The sequence below is a fragment of the Saitoella complicata genome, assembly GCF_001661265.1.
Source record: "Saitoella complicata NRRL Y-17804 unplaced genomic scaffold SAICOscaffold_2, whole genome shotgun sequence".
NCBI classification, from domain to species: domain Eukaryota; kingdom Fungi; phylum Ascomycota; class Saitoellomycetes; order Saitoellales; family Saitoellaceae; genus Saitoella; species Saitoella complicata.
In genome coordinates this window covers 101,032-117,293 of record NW_017566993.1, presented here as the reverse complement: position 1 = coordinate 117,293, position 16,262 = coordinate 101,032, and the positions used below count along the sequence as shown (strand labels likewise).

General features: G+C 52.2%; 9 protein-coding genes across 9 annotated transcripts; 5 read left to right on the top strand and 4 right to left on the bottom strand.

Annotated features, from left to right (window-relative positions):
- Positions 1-253: 253 nt before the first annotated feature.
- SAICODRAFT_28728 (GPN-loop GTPase 3-like protein fet5) lies at positions 254-1,442 on the bottom strand. The gene is made up of 3 exons (XM_019167210.1): positions 1,303-1,442; positions 1,062-1,252; positions 254-1,007 (listed from the first exon to the last, which is right to left on the bottom strand). The coding sequence occupies exons 1-3, from the start codon at positions 1,348-1,350 to the stop codon at positions 404-406; spliced, it is 843 nt and encodes a 280-aa protein (XP_019026732.1). The 5' UTR covers positions 1,351-1,442; the 3' UTR covers positions 254-403.
- A 244-nt stretch (positions 1,443-1,686) lies between these two features.
- On the bottom strand, positions 1,687-3,400 carry SAICODRAFT_23021 (uncharacterized protein; the record flags this gene model as incomplete). The annotated part of the gene is made up of 3 exons (XM_019166668.1): positions 1,687-2,517; positions 2,569-2,994; positions 3,047-3,400. The coding sequence occupies 3 exons, from the start codon at positions 3,398-3,400 to the stop codon at positions 1,687-1,689; spliced, it is 1,611 nt and encodes a 536-aa protein (XP_019026731.1).
- A 172-nt stretch (positions 3,401-3,572) lies between these two features.
- SAICODRAFT_33022 (Nop domain-containing protein) lies at positions 3,573-5,081 on the top strand (the record flags this gene model as incomplete). Its single annotated transcript, XM_019168255.1, has 1 exon — positions 3,573-5,081. The coding sequence occupies one exon, from the start codon at positions 3,573-3,575 to the stop codon at positions 5,079-5,081; it is 1,509 nt and encodes a 502-aa protein (XP_019026730.1).
- A 796-nt stretch (positions 5,082-5,877) lies between these two features.
- SAICODRAFT_16675 (uncharacterized protein) lies at positions 5,878-7,027 on the bottom strand. Its single transcript, XM_019165686.1, has one exon. It carries the CDS (start codon positions 7,007-7,009, stop codon positions 5,963-5,965), a length of 1,047 nt encoding a protein of 348 aa, XP_019026729.1. The 5' UTR covers positions 7,010-7,027; the 3' UTR covers positions 5,878-5,962.
- A 282-nt stretch (positions 7,028-7,309) lies between these two features.
- Positions 7,310-9,586, top strand: SAICODRAFT_75398 (oligopeptidase B; the record flags this gene model as incomplete). Its single annotated transcript, XM_019170973.1, has 3 exons — positions 7,310-8,084; positions 8,142-8,504; positions 8,559-9,586. Coding segments are annotated over exons 1-3 (2,148 nt in total), but the record flags the coding sequence as incomplete, so codon positions are not given.
- A 275-nt stretch (positions 9,587-9,861) lies between these two features.
- Positions 9,862-11,028, bottom strand: SAICODRAFT_87668 (UPF0029-domain-containing protein). Its single transcript, XM_019171508.1, has 3 exons — positions 10,969-11,028; positions 10,368-10,913; positions 9,862-10,312 (listed from the first exon to the last, which is right to left on the bottom strand). The coding sequence occupies exons 1-3, from the start codon at positions 11,000-11,002 to the stop codon at positions 10,068-10,070; spliced, it is 825 nt and encodes a 274-aa protein (XP_019026727.1). The 5' UTR covers positions 11,003-11,028; the 3' UTR covers positions 9,862-10,067.
- A 124-nt stretch (positions 11,029-11,152) lies between these two features.
- On the top strand, positions 11,153-11,751 carry SAICODRAFT_4852 (uncharacterized protein; the record flags this gene model as incomplete). Its single annotated transcript, XM_019168928.1, has 3 exons — positions 11,153-11,209; positions 11,267-11,491; positions 11,551-11,751. 3 exons carry the CDS (start codon positions 11,153-11,155, stop codon positions 11,749-11,751), a joined length of 483 nt encoding a protein of 160 aa, XP_019026726.1.
- Positions 11,752-13,127: 1,376 nt separating this feature from the next.
- Positions 13,128-14,597, top strand: SAICODRAFT_49048 (beta-glucan synthesis-associated; the record flags this gene model as incomplete). Its single annotated transcript, XM_019168948.1, has 1 exon — positions 13,128-14,597. A coding segment is annotated over one exon (1,470 nt), but the record flags the coding sequence as incomplete, so codon positions are not given.
- Positions 14,598-14,977: 380 nt separating this feature from the next.
- Positions 14,978-16,156, top strand: SAICODRAFT_33018 (putative NAD binding Rossmann fold oxidoreductase; the record flags this gene model as incomplete). The annotated part of the gene is made up of 1 exon (XM_019168254.1): positions 14,978-16,156. One exon carries the CDS (start codon positions 14,978-14,980, stop codon positions 16,154-16,156), a length of 1,179 nt encoding a protein of 392 aa, XP_019026724.1.
- Positions 16,157-16,262: the final 106 nt, after the last annotated feature.

Here is a 16,262-nt window from a genome sequence, read left to right as displayed (position 1 = left end):
TAGGATGAGATGAGGAGTGTCATTCGTTGAGGGATGTGCGAGTAGCTAGAGCGGTCTATATTCTTAGAGCTTTTGGGATCACTGGTGTTTTTGGGATTATCGGTGAAAATGATAACTTTTGAGCAAAGAACCGTGGACATCGTGACGATAATGCGCATACGCACACGTGTCGAATACCTAGTTACCTACGTATGCTGAATGGCATCCAGATTCATTGCGTGTATACAGAGACCTACCAAGACGAACGAAGAGAACGCCTACCGATGTTCGGCCGCCACCATCCACCACCACCCTCGCTCCACCACCCTTGCACCACCACCCTCACCAACATTGCAATCGATCATGGTCAATATCACATGTGCCCATCACAATAACGACTGGTGTGCTTCATTCACGATCGTGTCTAGAACTCAACCGGTCCTGCGTCCGCATCCACATCTTCATCTTCAACAGCATCCTTCGGTTCTTTTGGTTCTTGTCCCTCGGCCCACTGCGTTGCGTCGTCCACATAACTCAAAATCCTCGCCACGCTCTCTTCTTCCCCGCTTTCCAGCGGCAAGAAACTGACCATGTGGAAATCGTCAATGAGTTGTACTAGCGCCTGATTCAGCTCGTGAAATCTTGGGTTCGTCTTCTCGTTCACGTCGTTTGTCAACAGTAGTGCATCAGGATCCAAGAATCGCTTCATATCCCGCTTCGTAACCTGACCCTTCACTAGATCCATCTTCGACATAACGTTAACATGTGGTACCTCCAACATGATCATTGCTGACATTGCACTCATGACTCCGGCGAAGAACTTGGCTCTGTCCACGATGAATGGTGATTCCAGCAGGTAGGTTGCGCAGAGGTTGAAAGAGAGGTTCATTTTCAAGTGATTGATAAGCGATGGTAGAACAGGAACGTGTGTATACAATTCGATTTGGCCGGGCATGTCGAAGATCAAATAGTCATCCTCAAAGTCGCCAATCTCCTCGTCGAGCCAGTCAAGGTTGTTCATCAAGAACCTGTGCTCATTCAGTCAGCGATAAACTCCCATAATTCCCGCTGGGGAGACGAACTCAAAGCAGTATATCAGTCCACCGTTCGGACCGTACTCCATCTCCTCCATGACATCGTCCAGTGAAATGAGATCACGGATATCCACTGTGGGTTCCCATTCGAAGCGCTCCGCCGCCGGGTCAAGATTGACGAGATGTGCTGTTCTTCCAGAGTTCTTGATATGCGTCATCAGTGCTGCGCAAAAAGTAGTCTATCATGCTTGTCAGTCTCGTCCTTAAGTCTCGTTCACGATCCTCAAACCTTTCCGCAGCCCGCAGGGCCCATCACAAGGAGACCGGTACGAGTCATAACCAGGATGTTCTTTCGTAAGTTTTTGTAGGGTTTTAATAGCTTCAAGCAGTTCTCCGAGCTGAAAGGGCCGAGGTGGGGTTGTTTCTGTTGTACGAGTTCGTCGTTACATCAATTTCGAGGAGGTGCATGATACTAAAAATAGCGACATGCATCATGGAACATGGACTGGATAAAAAATATGGAATTGTTCGTACCAGATGCTCTTACGTCATGTAACGTACGCGAACGTGAAACCCATCAAGATATATCCAAACTCATATATTCCCTCAAAACTATCTCCAAACTCATGGTATCTATGGTTATGCCTCCTCCTCCCCCTTTCCACGCACCACATCATCCAGCATGCTCAACAACAATCGTCTCCAATGCCCCATTCTTAATCACAGTCTTAAACTGCTCAGGCACAGCCCTCTCGGCATAATCCCCATCCTCACCAGCTCCAGGAACATTAATGTTAATGCTCGAACACTGACTCGTCAAGATCTCCACATTCAAACCCTGCTGCGACAAGTAAATCAACCCAGAATCACACTGATCGGCGATGATGGTAGGAGCTTTGTCGAGGACCTGAAGAGCAAAAGACTTGCACTTGACCAAATCAAACGAAGAAACGAGTGAGTCAACAACGACATTCGTCTTCGTACACGACGCAACCGAAACGGCGTTAACCTTCCCCTTGATCTGAATTGTGACACCCGTACATCCAACAATAAACACAGTCTGGTTAATCTCCGCTTCGATAACCATGGGTTCCGCAACATTCTCCCAGTTTTCGATGATCCACTGCGTACCATCCAACTCCTTCTTCGCTGGCTTCTTCGGCTTTTGCTGCAATGCCTGGGGCTTCGCGGGGGGTGCAGGGCTCTTACGGCCTTCCGCGCGGTCGGGAACGGCGGAGGCGGCGCGGAGGGAGGGGTTCTTGTGGGTCATTTGGGATTTGTCGACCTTTTTGAGGGAGGCGGTGATGCCCTCGCCTTGGTTGAGTTGAGCGAAGACGGAGTTCATGTCGGCCGCAGGAGCAGCGGCAGCAGGTGCCGGGGCATCGAAGAAGCCTGGTGGAGGAGGGGGAGGAGGGGGAGGGGGTGCGCCGCCTGCTGGTGCGGAAGGAGCGGCTGGTGCCTTCGGAGCGGCTGCTTTGTTGAGGAGAGCGGATGCTTCTTCGCCCTGTCAAATGTTGTCAGTGGTGTCTTAGGCACAACTCGATAACGACTTTACCTTGGGATTCCAAGCAACACCAGTCGTGTGCCATTGCTTCACATATTTCTGCAACTCCGAGAGCAACCTGAGGAAGGTCTGCACGTACTTAACATGCGCCGACCCACCCTCTTTCTCCTTCCAATCCTTGATAACCCTGTTGGCGTAAAACTGCGCAGAGTCTCTCATGTCACCCACGTAAGGCGCAGGAGTGGGCTCGACGGCGACCCAACCAAGGGCGGGGATACCCTCGGCGATGGCTGAGAGGTGGTTGAAGAACGGCGACGCGCGGTTCTTTTCGCGGATGTTCATGACGTCTTGAAGGGGAGATTGGGTGGGCTTGAGGAGCTCGGCAAATGCAGGAGAAGTCATGTCGGGCTTCTTTGCCTTGGTCGCGAGAAGGAGGTAGGCACGCTGAGCTTCGAAGATGCCGTCGACGGAGGTGGCCTGTAGAACACCCATGTCAGCAACGTAAAGCAAGACGGTACGGCTGCCCTACCTGGTCCTTGACTTCACCGCCAATCTCGCTAGCATATCCGACAAACTCCCTTACGATATCAAACAACTCGTCGTAAGCCTTGACGCTCGCGGGATCCTCCTCCACAACAATTGGCTCCTTCGGCATCTCAGACGGGACACTCTGCAAACTCCCAGCACGGCTACTCTCAGTCGGCTGCAAAGAACTATCACTCTCCCTCCTCTCACCGACAACACTCCCATCGCTCACTCCCTGACGCGCCTCGTGCGTGATCCGCATTGCAGACTGACCCGCATCGGCGATGTCTTCGAGACGAGAAGTGGCAGCTTCGAGCCGCTTGATGATTGTAGTGAGGTTTACGCCTGAGAGATCCATTTGGTCGTTTGGATTGTGTGAAAGGAGGTTCAGGTCACCGACGATGTCGTCGTTCATAGCGGTAAGGCTACGCTCAGCTTGGTGGTTGGGCGTGCTGTAGTGCCACGCCAAGTAGCAGGAGCGGATCAACGCGTAAAACGTCTACGTTACAGGGTACCCACAAAATACGGTAATGTCTCTCGCCGATGAGCTGCTGATGGACTTTGATGATGATGAGGTGGAGCAGGAAGAACTCAATACCGGCGCCGACGAAGCTTTGGATGAAGAAGCTGCGGCGAGGAATGCGATGGACGCAGAGAAGGATGAGGAAAACAAGTTATTTGAGGTCGATGTCAAAGGCGTCGATGATGTACGGAGTATCGCGAAACTCATAGACTCATCAGAGTTGAACTCCGTCCTCGAGCGTATCGACCACTTCTCCACAAACCCCCGACAAACCCTCCACGGCTCCCCCGAACAAGACCCGGAATACGCCCTTATCGTTCAGGCAAACTCCCTCACCACCTCCCTCTCCGACGATCTCCACCTCGTTCTCCGCTTCATCCGGGATCACTTCGCCCCACGATTCCCCGAACTCGAACAACTCGTCCCAGATCCAGTGATGTACGTCTCCGCAGTCCAAGCAATCCGAAACGAAATGGACCTTACCGCCATCGACCTAAAATCAATCCTTCCCTCAGCAACAGTCATGGTCGTCACCGTCACCTCCTCAACAACGACAGGGACACCCCTACCACCCGACAAACTCGTAACTGTGGAGAGCGCCTGCGAGGTCTTTACCCGTCTCCGTGCAGCAAGAGAGAAAATCACATCATACGTCTCCTCCCGCCTCTCCTTCTTCGCGCCTAACCTCGCTGCGCTTCTGGGTGCCTCTACAGCCGCAAACCTCATCTCCCAAACCGGTGGTCTCTCCGGTCTCGCCAAGATCCCCGCCTGTAACATCCCTTCCCTCGGCGGTACGAAAGCACGGGGTCTCGGGCTCGCAAGCAATGTCCGGGAAAGACAACAAGGTTTCTTATACCACAGTCCAGTCATCCAATCCTGCCCCCTCGACGTACGGAAACAAGCACAACGAATCATGAGTGCGAAACTCCTCTTAGCCGCTCGCGTCGACCTCGCAAGATCAAGCCCCGACGGCAGCATGGGACAAACCATCCTCCAGCAAGTTCAGGAGAAACTCGAGAAACTGGCCGAACCACCAACGAGCAAAGGACCTAAAGCACTACCAGCACCCGACGATCCAGTCCGGAAGAAGAGGGGTGGAAAGAGGATTAGGAAGGCGAAGGAGGCGTTTGCGGTTACGGAGCTACGGAAGTTGCAGAATCGGGTGCAGTTTGGAGGGGAGGAGGTCGAGGTTGGGTTTGGAGATGAGACAGAGGGGTTGGGGATGATTAACGCCGAGGGACTCGGGAAGCTTCGTGCCGCGGCAATCGATACGCGGACGAGGGCAAAGGCATCGAAGTCCACTTTATCCCGCCTCGCCGCTGCGAATGCAAGCGGGATGAAGAGTGTGATTGGGGGAAGAGAGACGAGTGGGTTGGCGAGTAGTGTCGTGCTGGGGAGTAAACAGGGGATTGAGCTCGTGAATCCGGAGTTGGTGAGCGCAATGAAGAAGAAGAAGGATGACGATGAGGGGAAGGATTGGTTTAAGGGGGGTTTGTTTTCGCAGATTAAGCGGTGAGGAGGTACGGGGAGTGAGATTCGATATCGATACTGGGAGTCTGTCATGCATAGATACTATATGGCCATAAGGTTTAGATGAGTGGATCCGGAGCGTAGCACCCAATGATCAGTCTATAGCCCTTATGTCTGGAGCATCAGGGATGGGAGGATAGACGATAGTTTTCTTCGGGTTGGATATTATCTCCCATGCTACGACTGCGGCTCGCTAAATCCCAATCTTAATTGACCACTCACGGCCAAAGATCCAGTTCCGCTCTCACGCGTACGCTCAATGTCAACGTCGCTATTAATATCACTCCCGCCTAGCGATCTGGTAGCAACGGGTGAATGCTATAGGTTTCAGACGTCTCAGCTTCATCTTCCCAGTGCCATCGTTGTCTTCTGACCACTGCACTTGCCATGGTATACAATCCATCAGGTCTCCATCAGGCTCCATCAGGTCTCCATCAGCTCGCGATCGCGCCTGTGCAATACCCACCACTTACATGACCGTATTGCCCTGGTATCTGTCAGTCACTTAAACGGTCACCGATAACGATATCAACCTTAGAGGTTGGTCAACGCTGAGGCCAAGTGACATTGGTCTCATTCAAACATGCTTCCCGCGTACTGGCTAAACCCGTCCTTCACAACCGTTTTTCATAGACGTATACATAGGTAGCCGGTTAAACGTGCTCATCCGCTGCGCTCGCGTATTATAGTCACGGCCAGTGCTTGTCCTCCGGTTATCCTCCTCGTCGACGAAGGGGAGGGGAGGGATGTGAAAAGGGCGAGGAATTGAGTTTGAAGATGAGTGGTGGTATGTAGTGTTCAAATTTTGGTGTCTCCAAGATATGAATATCAACTTTTGGTACTCCTGAACTCCCATATGAATCCCAATCACCACGAAGGCCACTTCCCACCCCCACTGTCCCCTCCTCCACTTCCACCTCTCACACCTCCACCCCTGGTCCCACCCCTCCCATATCCTCCGTTACCTCCACTCCATCCACCACCGCCCAAGTTTCCCCCAATCCCACTACCCCACCCAAACGAGTTATTCCTTCTCTGCATCTGCATCTGCTCCCTCTCGATCCGCAGTTTTTCCTCCTCTGCAGCACGACGTTCAGCTTCTTCGGCTGCACGCTTTTCTTTGCGGAATTGGTAGGCGGTTTTTTCGGGTTTGGAACCTTTGGACTCCACCTCCTTGGCTGCGGGCTGTTGAGTGGTGGTGGCAAGTGTTGCTGATTCGCCATCAGCGGAGGATTGAGCAGCCTCGCCTTCTGCTGAGGCTTCGAGTTGAGGGCCGGACTTGGGTTTGAAGAAGCAGACGAGATCAACTGCGGTTATAGTTCCGGCATATGGTCTCCACTCTTCTCCAGCCTCTGACAGACCGTCACGCACCATCTTAAGGTACTCGTTTTTTTGATCAGCTGGCGGATGCGGTTGCCTCCCCCCGCTCCTCCTCTTGGATGTGATCCTAAATTCGACTGTGCTTCCGTCCTGCAGCCACTGTTGGGCTTTCTTCACATACCGCATTACGTCGGCGGGTTTTGCCCACCATGTTACTGTAGCTTCCTTGAATGATTCCTTCTTTTTCTTCTCCTTCTTTAATTCGGTATTCTTGGCTTCGAATTCTGCGTGCGTGATGAGTTTGCACGTCGGAACATCCGCCAAGGGTGTGAGATTGAATAGTGTGTACTGGGTGGTATCATAAGTGCCGAGGATTTCAGAGAGAGGTCTTTTGGCTTTGAATTCACCGTTGGGATCGACAAAGTTGATGAATTTTGCCCGGATGTTGGCGTCGCGTAGGGTGTTTGCTTTCAGGGCTGTCTCTTCGCGTGCGACTTTTTGTACTTGGTGGAGGCTAATGATTCCACGTAGAGAACCTGCTGAGCCAAGTGGTGAACGGATCGCTGGTGTTAAGATCCTTCTGATCGTGAACATCCTTTTTGGTGGTGCTGGTGGTGAGTTCGAGAAAACCCGGGAGTGCAACTTTAAAAATCTGGGGTGACGTCGTATGAGAGGGGGATGCAGGCGTACGTCCGCAGCAACGTGAGTTCACGTCGAAGGTGAACTTCACTCATGTATTTTGTGTACTCAAATAACGATATCCAACCCGCTGTCCATACCCACAATAAGCTTCTCGGTGTTGAATATGTCATGACCGCGATTTCCGCGTACGCGTGCCGAAACCACCTCCGCACTCCTCACCCGTACTAGAAATCGACGACGACGACCGCAGTACAACCCTCGAAGCCGTATGAGCTTCCTGCGATCGCAAGTCCGCAGATTAACTCTTCGATCATCTTCGTACATATCTCCACTTCGAACAAGCATGGCTATAGCCAGGATGTCAACCGCAACCTCCGCCCTCCCCAAACCCCCCGTCGCAAACAAGATCCCCTACAAGTACAAATACCATAACCAAGAGTTCCTCGACAACTATCACTGGATCCGCTCCGATGACCGGAAATCCGAGGATGCGATCCACTACGTCAAAGCCGAGAACGAGTATGCCGAAGCGGTGATGAAGCCCCTCCAACCCCTCGTCGACGAAATCTTCGAGGAGTGTAAGAAGAGGATTCAGGAGGATGACACGTCGCTCCCGGCGAAGCATGGGAAGTATTACTATTTTAAGGAGACGCAAGCCGGGAAGGAGTATCCTATCCGTCAGCGGCGGTTAGGTATCGACGGAGAATCGGAAGTGGTCCTCGACCTCAACCTTATCGACGAGAAGACGCTCTCACTCGGCGCTTACGACCCCAGTCCGGACAACAAGCTGCTTGCATGGTCTCTCGACACGGATGGATCCGAGAAATACACATTACAGTTCAAGATCTTAGAGGGCGACAAGAGGATCTTGGACGACGTTATCGCAGACATTGCACACGGCGTCGAATGGATGGGGGATTCGGAGCATGTTGTGTATGTTACATTTACAAAGACAAGAAGGACGGATAAAGTTTGGTTGCACAAAGTTGGCACGCCGAGGACCCAGGATCGTTTGTTGTTCCGCGAGGTGTGCAGTCCTAGGATGCCTTGTAGCGGTGAAGTGGGCTAATCAGGATGTATACAGGAAGACGAAGCTTACATCGTCGATATCTCCAAATCCATGAGTGGGGAGTATATCTTCATCGAGACGACCACGAAGACTACCTCAGAGGTCCGGTACATCCATACCTCTGACTCCTCCGCCAAAGTCCACCTGTTCGCGAAGCGCAAGGAAAGCCTACTCTACTACGTTGAGCACATGGGCAAGGATTTCATCATTACTCACAATGACGGTGCGATCAACTTCAAGATCTCGAAGAGAAGCGTGGAGGGTGGCAAGAAAGACGAGTGGCAGGATTTGTTTGAGGATAAGTTGGTGTACGTAAACTACGTTGTGCCATTCCAGAAGCATCTGGTTGTTGTTGAAAGGAGTGATGCCGTACCAAGGGTACGCTCCCCTCCCTGTATCACCATATCGTCTTGCTAATACTCTGTTGTACAGTTCCGCATCTTCGAAGCTGACAACTCCGGCTCCGTCTCCTCCTCATCCCCCTCTCACACCATCTCTTTTGATGAACCCGACTACGACGCAACCCCCATGTCATCCTTTGACCAAGACTTCTCTTCCGAAACCTTCAAGTTCTGGTTTAACTCGTACTTAACCCCCAAGACCATTTACGCCTACAACCTCGTCACTCGTGGAAAATCGATCCTTAAGCAGGATTTGGTGCCCACCGTGAACAAGGAGGAGTATGTGGAGGAGGTGCATTGGGTGGAGTTGCCGGAGGGGGCGTGGGAGAGCCAGAATATCCCAAAGGCGGTGCCGGTTACAGTTGTGTATAAGAAGGGATTGTTGAAGAAGGATGGCTCTAACCCTGGATATCTCTATGGATACGGTTCGTACGGGATCAACAACGACCCCCGGTATCCGGAGGGTAATGCGATCTTCTCATACCTCGACCGTGGGTTCGTCTGCGCCTACGCCAAGATCCGCGGAGGTGCGGAGTGTGGCCGTGCCTGGTATGAAGAAGAAGGCAAGTTCCTCAAGAAGAAGAATACCTTCAACGACTTCATTCTGGCCGCAGAGTGGTTGATCAAGGAGAACTACACCTCGAGTGACCGTCTTGCGATCCATGGAGGAAGTGCGGGAGGCCTCCTCATCGGCGCGACAGTCAACCAGAGACCAGAGTTATTCAAGGCATACCTTGCAGCTGTTCCCTTCGTCGACGTGATCAACACCATGATGGACCCCTCCATCCCCCTCACCGTCGAAGAATACCTCGAATGGGGTGACCCCAACGAGAAGAAGTACTTCGACTACATGCTCTCTTACTCCCCCTACGACAACATCCGCCCCAACACCTCCTACCCCAACGGCCGCGTCACATCCGGTCTCTGGGATCCAAGGGTGCAATACTGGGAACCCGCCAAATGGGTTGCGAAACAGCGTGAGCTTGGGGTCGTTGGTGATGGAAGTGATGGTAGCAGCGTGTTGGTGTTGGAGACGTTGATGCAGGCGGGGCATGCGAGTTCGAGTGGGAGGTACGATCGGTTGAAGGAGAGGGCGAAGGATGTTGCATTTGTTGTGCATTACACTGGGGCGGACAAGAAGACCGAGCAGGCCAACTTGTGAGTTACCCTTTGAGAAATTATCCAGGCTAGTTCTCTATCCCCTATCATGACACAATGCTACAACTTTTCCACGATTCTCACGCATCGATCAAAACATCGTGCAACAGCAGCGTCGAGTCCAGATATGGGAGTCGGATAGCAACTTGAAAATGGATTATGTACGAATTTACATTCCTGCACGCTTAAGAGTTTTCATTGGTTGGTCGTCTACTAGAGTTCTGGTTTATCTGTGTGCGAGCCCAATCCGGTGCTGGTGCACCGTGCGAATACAGCTGCGCTAGCATGACGGACGAAGACGAATCTGGTAGCCCCTCTATTACTATGCTCCGGCTGCGCTCTGACCGCATCATCTCTGCTCTCGACACTCCCGCGTCCAAACTTATCTCTTCCCCTTCTTCCCCCCACCCTTCCCCTTCTCCTCCTTTCTCATCTTCTCCTCCGGCAGAAATCCACCAATCCTCAACGCCTCCCGTGCGGCGGCATTGATATGCTTGAACCTGTCTGCACCGAGGTGGATACCGCCGTACCAGCGAGATACGACTACGATCACGTTTTGTACGGACGTTAGTTCGAGGAGGTGGGCCATGCGGGAGCCGGCGGCTGTTTCGCCGTCGTCGTCGTTGTCTGTGGTCAGGCTCATCAGACTCCTATTAAACGTTTTGGGGAAGTATGAGCGTACCTTGGATGACTGAACCACTTTCTGTGACGATTCTCCACGCAACCATATTATGCGTCGCCCGTGCGATTTTTTTATCGTGTAGTAGATCCGCCAATGCGGTTTTCGCTTCTTGTTGGGTATGGACTTGTGTCGCGTGCCCGATGAAGACAGATTTTCGGTCTGTAATGGGTTCTGTTATTGCCCACTCTAACTGGACTCCTTCCGGTGCTTCATTGGTTGTAGGTGTCGGGTCAGCTGGCTGCGCAATGTCGTCAGCCCCCGTGTCGTTTTGCAATAACTCCCGAATCATCTCGCACAATTCGAAAACGCAAACTTCGCCTAGTCGCCATGCCCCGCCCCCCAATAACAAATCCTCCACCAACCCCTTCTCCATGCCATGACACGCGCCCACCACTGGTGGTTCCTCCGGGTAAGTGTGAGGGAAGATGAGTTGGATCGAGGGAGCGGGCTCGATGTCGGGGGGTGTTAAGATGTAGGTGGAGACGGAGGGGAGGTTGGAGGTGAAGGGGGTTAGAGAGCCGGGGTAGATCGAGGTGAGGGCGAGGACTAGGCTGATGATGTTAGGAGTGATCAAGAAATCATAGAGGGTAAAGGAGCATACCTTCATCATCGAGAGCTGGATTTGGTTCTGACATAGGATCTTGCAATTGGAGAATTTGATTTTGGAGGAGTTGATTTTGGAGGAGTTGGTTGCCGTCCTTATCGATAAGAACCGCTACACCATCCGTAACACCTCCAACTCTTCACAACATCTTGTACGTTTCTACTATTGACTGACGAGAGGAATGGCCGCAGAGAATAAAGCACAAGAATACATTTCACAGCTTTCTCAAATCGAAAAGGTCAGTCCGCGGTCTCTTCGTAAGTTCATGTACCACAGGCTGACGGTGAACTGACAGAAAGTCGCATTTCTTCTACGAGAGTCTGGGCTGGCTATACAGGCGTTGAATGGACGTCCTAAACCCTATGCAACGCCCAATGGTGTAGCAAGCGAAGACATGGAAACGGAGGAGACTATGAAAGAAGAAGACGTAGAGATGGGCGACGCCGACGACCTAACCCCCGCCGAACGCAAAAAGCGTGATTTCGTACGGCATTCATCCCGGTATATGGAATTACTAGAGGTCCTTCACCTGTCTCTCGCACTCGCACGACTAAATGCTAATGGGAGGTGTTGTGACAGGACATCTCCAAGTCACTCCGCGAACAAGTGCAGAAACTGGAAGAAGAGGAGATACCACCAGCGACGTCACAGGTTGGCGTGAGGAGTATGTATGCGGCAAGGTTGAAGGAGGAGGAGATTTGGAGGAGGGGTGGGGAGGTTTTGGCGGGGATTGTGGAGAGGAGGGTAGGGAAGGAGAATACGGAGGGAGGGGAGGTGTGAGTCGATTGGAGAATGGCAAGATGAATGGTGAAGATTAGCTACGATATGATCTGAGATGTTTTGGATGCCATGGGGGGAGATCGTTGCGGCGCAGCAATACGTATACGCAGCATTGGAACACCGAACGCAGAAGATCACAAACGGCATTCGGCCGGTTACGATTTGCAACAACGAACAAGGTTAACATCCATTCATTCCAAGTAGATCTTCTTAGAAGACATCTCGTATTCGACAAACCTTACAGGGCACGGACCGATCCTAAAATAGAATGACTTCACCGAAGCCGAGATCCGCCCGAGCCCCAACAACATCGCGAGCCGACGTTAACCACCCACGTCAACGTCGAGCATACACTCCGACATCCGCAGTCCAACCCAATCGTCTCTTCTCCGTTGTCAACACTCGCCGCCCTTACCAAGCACACGGGGTCCTACAGAGTATTTTCTTCGGGGCGCGGGCGTCGTCTAGACTGGGGGGTCAAGCTTTCGTAGTTGGTGAAAGCCACTTGCGCCAAGAACTTGATGAAGTGAACCAGCCGTAACGAAAAATAAGGCACACCCCACACCGGTACTCTACCAACGCTCTGTCTGTACAACGAAAGCATACATCGCCGTCAACTCGTAGCCAAAGTCAGTACGAGTGCGAATATCGTCTGTTTGTTACGCGACACGGCTTCAGCTTGTCTTGGCAGTTCGAACCAAGCCCCGGTTGCACTTGCTCGGAAAAGCCTCAACCACAGAACCGCATACATCCCACCTACGCACCTTAACCTCTCGTCTACGTACGGACCTCTTCGACTACTTCTCGTGTTACCGCTTTCCGAGTTCGCTTTCTCACGGATCAACATCTTTCGATAGCAGACAGCCCCTAGGTCTGCGCTCTTCACTGCAGGTTTGCCAACGATGCCGCAACGATCGTCGAGTCACTATACCTACGGCAGTGGATCAGGCTCTGGTTCGAGTTCGAGTATGCGGGCAGAGGATGAGATCACGCCGTTACCGCCCACCGCGACTCGCCCAGGTACTTACGGTCAACCCTTCACCTCTACAGCAACCACTGCCGTCCCGACCCCAGTCGCATCCAGACCCTCAAGTTCGTATTTCAAGTCAGTATCACTCGACCCTGCTTTCGCCGCGACTGCACCACACTCCCGAGCTGGATCGATTTCGGATGGGTTTGGGAGGTACCCACGCCACTCCTCTCAGGATTACTCAGGGTACAACTCTCCCGCTATGGGAGCCCAGTCGCCTACTGATTCGAATAGTCCTGATATGGAGAAAGGTGCGGTATTCGTCGGTGCGAATACCGCTGCAACGGCGAGCATGCTCTCTCTGAACGGCGAGGAGAGTGGGCTGGTGTCGGATTGGGAGTGGGCGGATTGGAAGGAGGCGGATGATGATTTGCATGATCCCAATACGCCTGATCCGAAACCCGGGTTCAAGGATGCGGTTTCGAGGGAGGGAGCGGCAAAGCTGGGATCGTTGTTGGTGATGGTTTTGGGTGCGTTGGTATTGTTCATTGTTTGGCCTGCTCTCGTGTTCACGGGTCACAGCTCGCCTCACAAGAAGACATCTACGACCGAATCCCTGACATCGCATACATTCGGTACCCTTGGCGCCATTCGGACGAGCTTGATCGACCCTGACACGCCGGAGCAGTATTACACGAAAACGGCACCGCATGATGGACGTACGCTCAAGTTGGTCTTCAGTGATGAGTTTAATCAGGATGGAAGGTCGTTTTATCCGGGTGATGATCAGTTCTGGGAGGCTGTTGATATTCATTATGCTGCGACAAATGATTTGGAGTGGTATGATCCTGACCAGGTCACGACCGCCAATGGCACTCTACGTCTTCGTATCGATGCGATTGAGTCACATAACCTCGACTACCGCTCCGGTATGCTTCAGTCTTGGAATAAGCTCTGCTACAAAGGAGGCTTGATCGAAGTCTCGGCATCGCTACCTGGAAAAACCTCCAAACCAGGTTTCTGGCCGGGTATTTGGACGATGGGAAATATTGGTCGACCAGGGTATCTGGCGACGACGGAGGGTGTATGGCCGTACAGTTACGATTCTTGCGATGCTGGTATCACGCCGAATCAGTCTGATCCCGGAGGTCTCTCATACTTGCCTGGACAGAGGTTAAACAAGTGTACTTGTTCGGGTGAGGATCATCCTAACCAGGGTGTTGGACGTGGTGCCCCGGAAATTGATGCACTTGAAGGTGCTGCGGATGGTTCCTCTGGTCTTGGTCAGGCTACGCAGTCCGGACAGTTCGCGCCGTACGATATTTTCTACGTCCCGAATACGGATTACATGTGTATCTACAACACCTCGGTTTCTTCTTGGAACGGGTGGCGTGGTGGACCTTTTCAGCAGGCTTTGTCCGGTGTGACGAATTTGAATAATGATTGGTATGGAGGGAAGAAGTACCAGACGTATGGATTTGAGTATAAGCCGGGTAGTACGGAGGGGTATATCGACTTCACCGTCGGTGACTCAAAGACGTGGTCAATGGTCGGCTCCGCTGTCGGCCCGAACGGAAACATCGGACAACGCCTCGTCTCCGAGGAACCCATGTCCATCATCATGAACCTCGGTCTCTCCACCTCTTGGACCTACATCGACTGGCCGGCCCTCGAGTTCCCTAGTACCATGTACATCGACTACGTGAGAATTTACCAGGATGAAGACGACGACACGATGAGTTTGACGTGTGACCCACCTGGGTTCCCGACGACGCAGTATATTGAGGATCATCGGAATGCGTATGATAATGCGAATTTGACGAGTTGGGAGGATGCTGGGTATTCGTTCCCGCAGAATACGTTGATGAATGGGTGTTCTATGTAGGTTGAGTTTGTGGTCGAGTTTGCTTGGGCGAGAGTCTTATTTATGTGACGATGGTTTCTGAAAGTATTGATATTGAAGCCGGACTCGAACGTGAGCTTGCAATGGTATGCATTTATCTGAGATTGATTAAGAAGCATGGGCGTTTTTCGGAGCGGCGATTTCTATAGGAGACTTTGTTCTTTTTTGTTGTTTGAATGTTATAGAGGTGTATCTGGAATATACGCTATTGGACATCTACACTCGACGTCATCCAGTCTGTTTGGCCAACATAAGGTTACTTGCAGCGGAATCGCGTAATTGACAAATCAAGATTCAAGTGACTTGACTTCTCAATTGCAATTGACCATACAAGCACACGCACAACACACACAATGGCCCTCGCACTTCAAGCTTACACGTTTCTGCAGCAATACACAGAAGCCTGGCTACACCCAGCTCCGAAGAAGACTTCGAACCCTCTTCGTCTCGGTGTCCTTTCTTCTGCCCAGATCAATGCCGCAGCAGTGATCCACCCCGTCGAGACTCATGAAGATGTAATACTCTACGCCATTGCTTCCCGAGATGCTTCCACGGCGCGGCTCCAGGCGAAGAAGTACTCCTTCCAGAAGTCATACGGTGACTACCAATCCCTTCTCGACGATCCGTTGGTAGACTTTGTCTACATCTCTACCCCAAACGGATTGCACTACGAATGGGCCTACAAAGCTCTTCAGGCTGGAAAGCACGTCCTCCTTGAGAAGCCTTTCACCTCCAACGCCGAGGAAGCCCAGAAGCTGGTAGAGTTCTCCCAAAAGAGCGGAAAGATCTTGATGGAAGCCTTCCACTGGCAGTTTCACCCCGCTGCCCATCATTTCCGTCAGACCCTTGATTCGGGGGAGCATGGAAAGATCATCCGTACGAATGCGCGGATGACTGCATCGCCTGCGGTCCCAGCGGGTGATATCAGGTGGCAGTATGATCTCGCTGGTGGTAGTTTGATGGATATGACTTATGCTATGTCGTTCACACGGTTCGCGTTGAAGGCGCATACGCCGAAGGAGGTGTTGAGTGCCCATGCTCGCACGGCCGATCACGACTCCAAGGTCGACGCGGCCATGACCGCCGACTTGTTATTCGAGAGTGGGTACGGATATGATGTCGTCTCCAAAATCTACACCGACATGGCCCGTTCGAGCCTTCTGAGTGTTATACCCCGTTTGTGGGAGTTGCCGTCCATCGAGGTGGAGACCGAGAAATCCAAAATCTATTTCTACAACGCCATGATGCCGCATATTTACCACTATATCTCTGTCACGGATAAAGCCACCGAGAAAACCGAGTATCACAAGTACTTCACCGGTGGGCCGCAGTGGAGCAAGACTGGGCGGGCGACGCAGCCGTATTGGTCGACGTACAGGTACCAGCTCGAGGCGTTTGTGGATAAGTTGAGGGGAAGGGAGCCGGCGCACTGGGTTACGGGGGAGGAGAGTATCGATGAGATGAAATCGATCGATAGTGTTTATGTGAGGAGTGGGTTACCGCTTCGGCCGACTTCGGCGCTGGCCAAGTGAGCGTGGGAAGAATGATATCGAATATACCAAGTATACATACGTCGAAAATATTATGCTCAATAATGCAATTGTATATCGGTTCGCTTTATCCCACTTTGTCTAAATC

What these genes read in the sequence shown, in the direction of transcription:
- SAICODRAFT_28728 (XM_019167210.1), bottom strand. Translation starts at nt 1,350, where the DNA reads ATGACTCGTACCGGTCTCCTTGTGATGGGCCCTGCGGGCTGCGGAAAG. An exon ending in GCCCTGCGGGCTGCGGAAAG is followed by an intron (nt 1,253 to 1,302) that starts GTTTGAGGATCG and finishes CAAGCATGATAG; the next exon opens with ACTACTTTTTGCGCAGCACT. An exon ending in GGACTGATATACTGCTTTGA is followed by an intron (nt 1,008 to 1,061) that starts GTTCGTCTCCCC and finishes GAATGAGCACAG; the next exon opens with GTTCTTGATGAACAACCTTG.
- SAICODRAFT_16675 (XM_019165686.1), bottom strand. Translation starts at nt 7,009, where the DNA reads ATGTTCACGATCAGAAGGATCTTAACACCAGCGATCCGTTCACCACTT.
- SAICODRAFT_87668 (XM_019171508.1), bottom strand. Translation starts at nt 11,002, where the DNA reads ATGTCAGAACCAAATCCAGCTCTCGATGATGAAG. An exon ending in TCCAGCTCTCGATGATGAAG is followed by an intron (nt 10,914 to 10,968) that starts GTATGCTCCTTT and finishes TCATCAGCCTAG; the next exon opens with TCCTCGCCCTCACCTCGATC. An exon ending in AAGTGGTTCAGTCATCCAAG is followed by an intron (nt 10,313 to 10,367) that starts GTACGCTCATAC and finishes GCCTGACCACAG; the next exon opens with ACAACGACGACGACGGCGAA.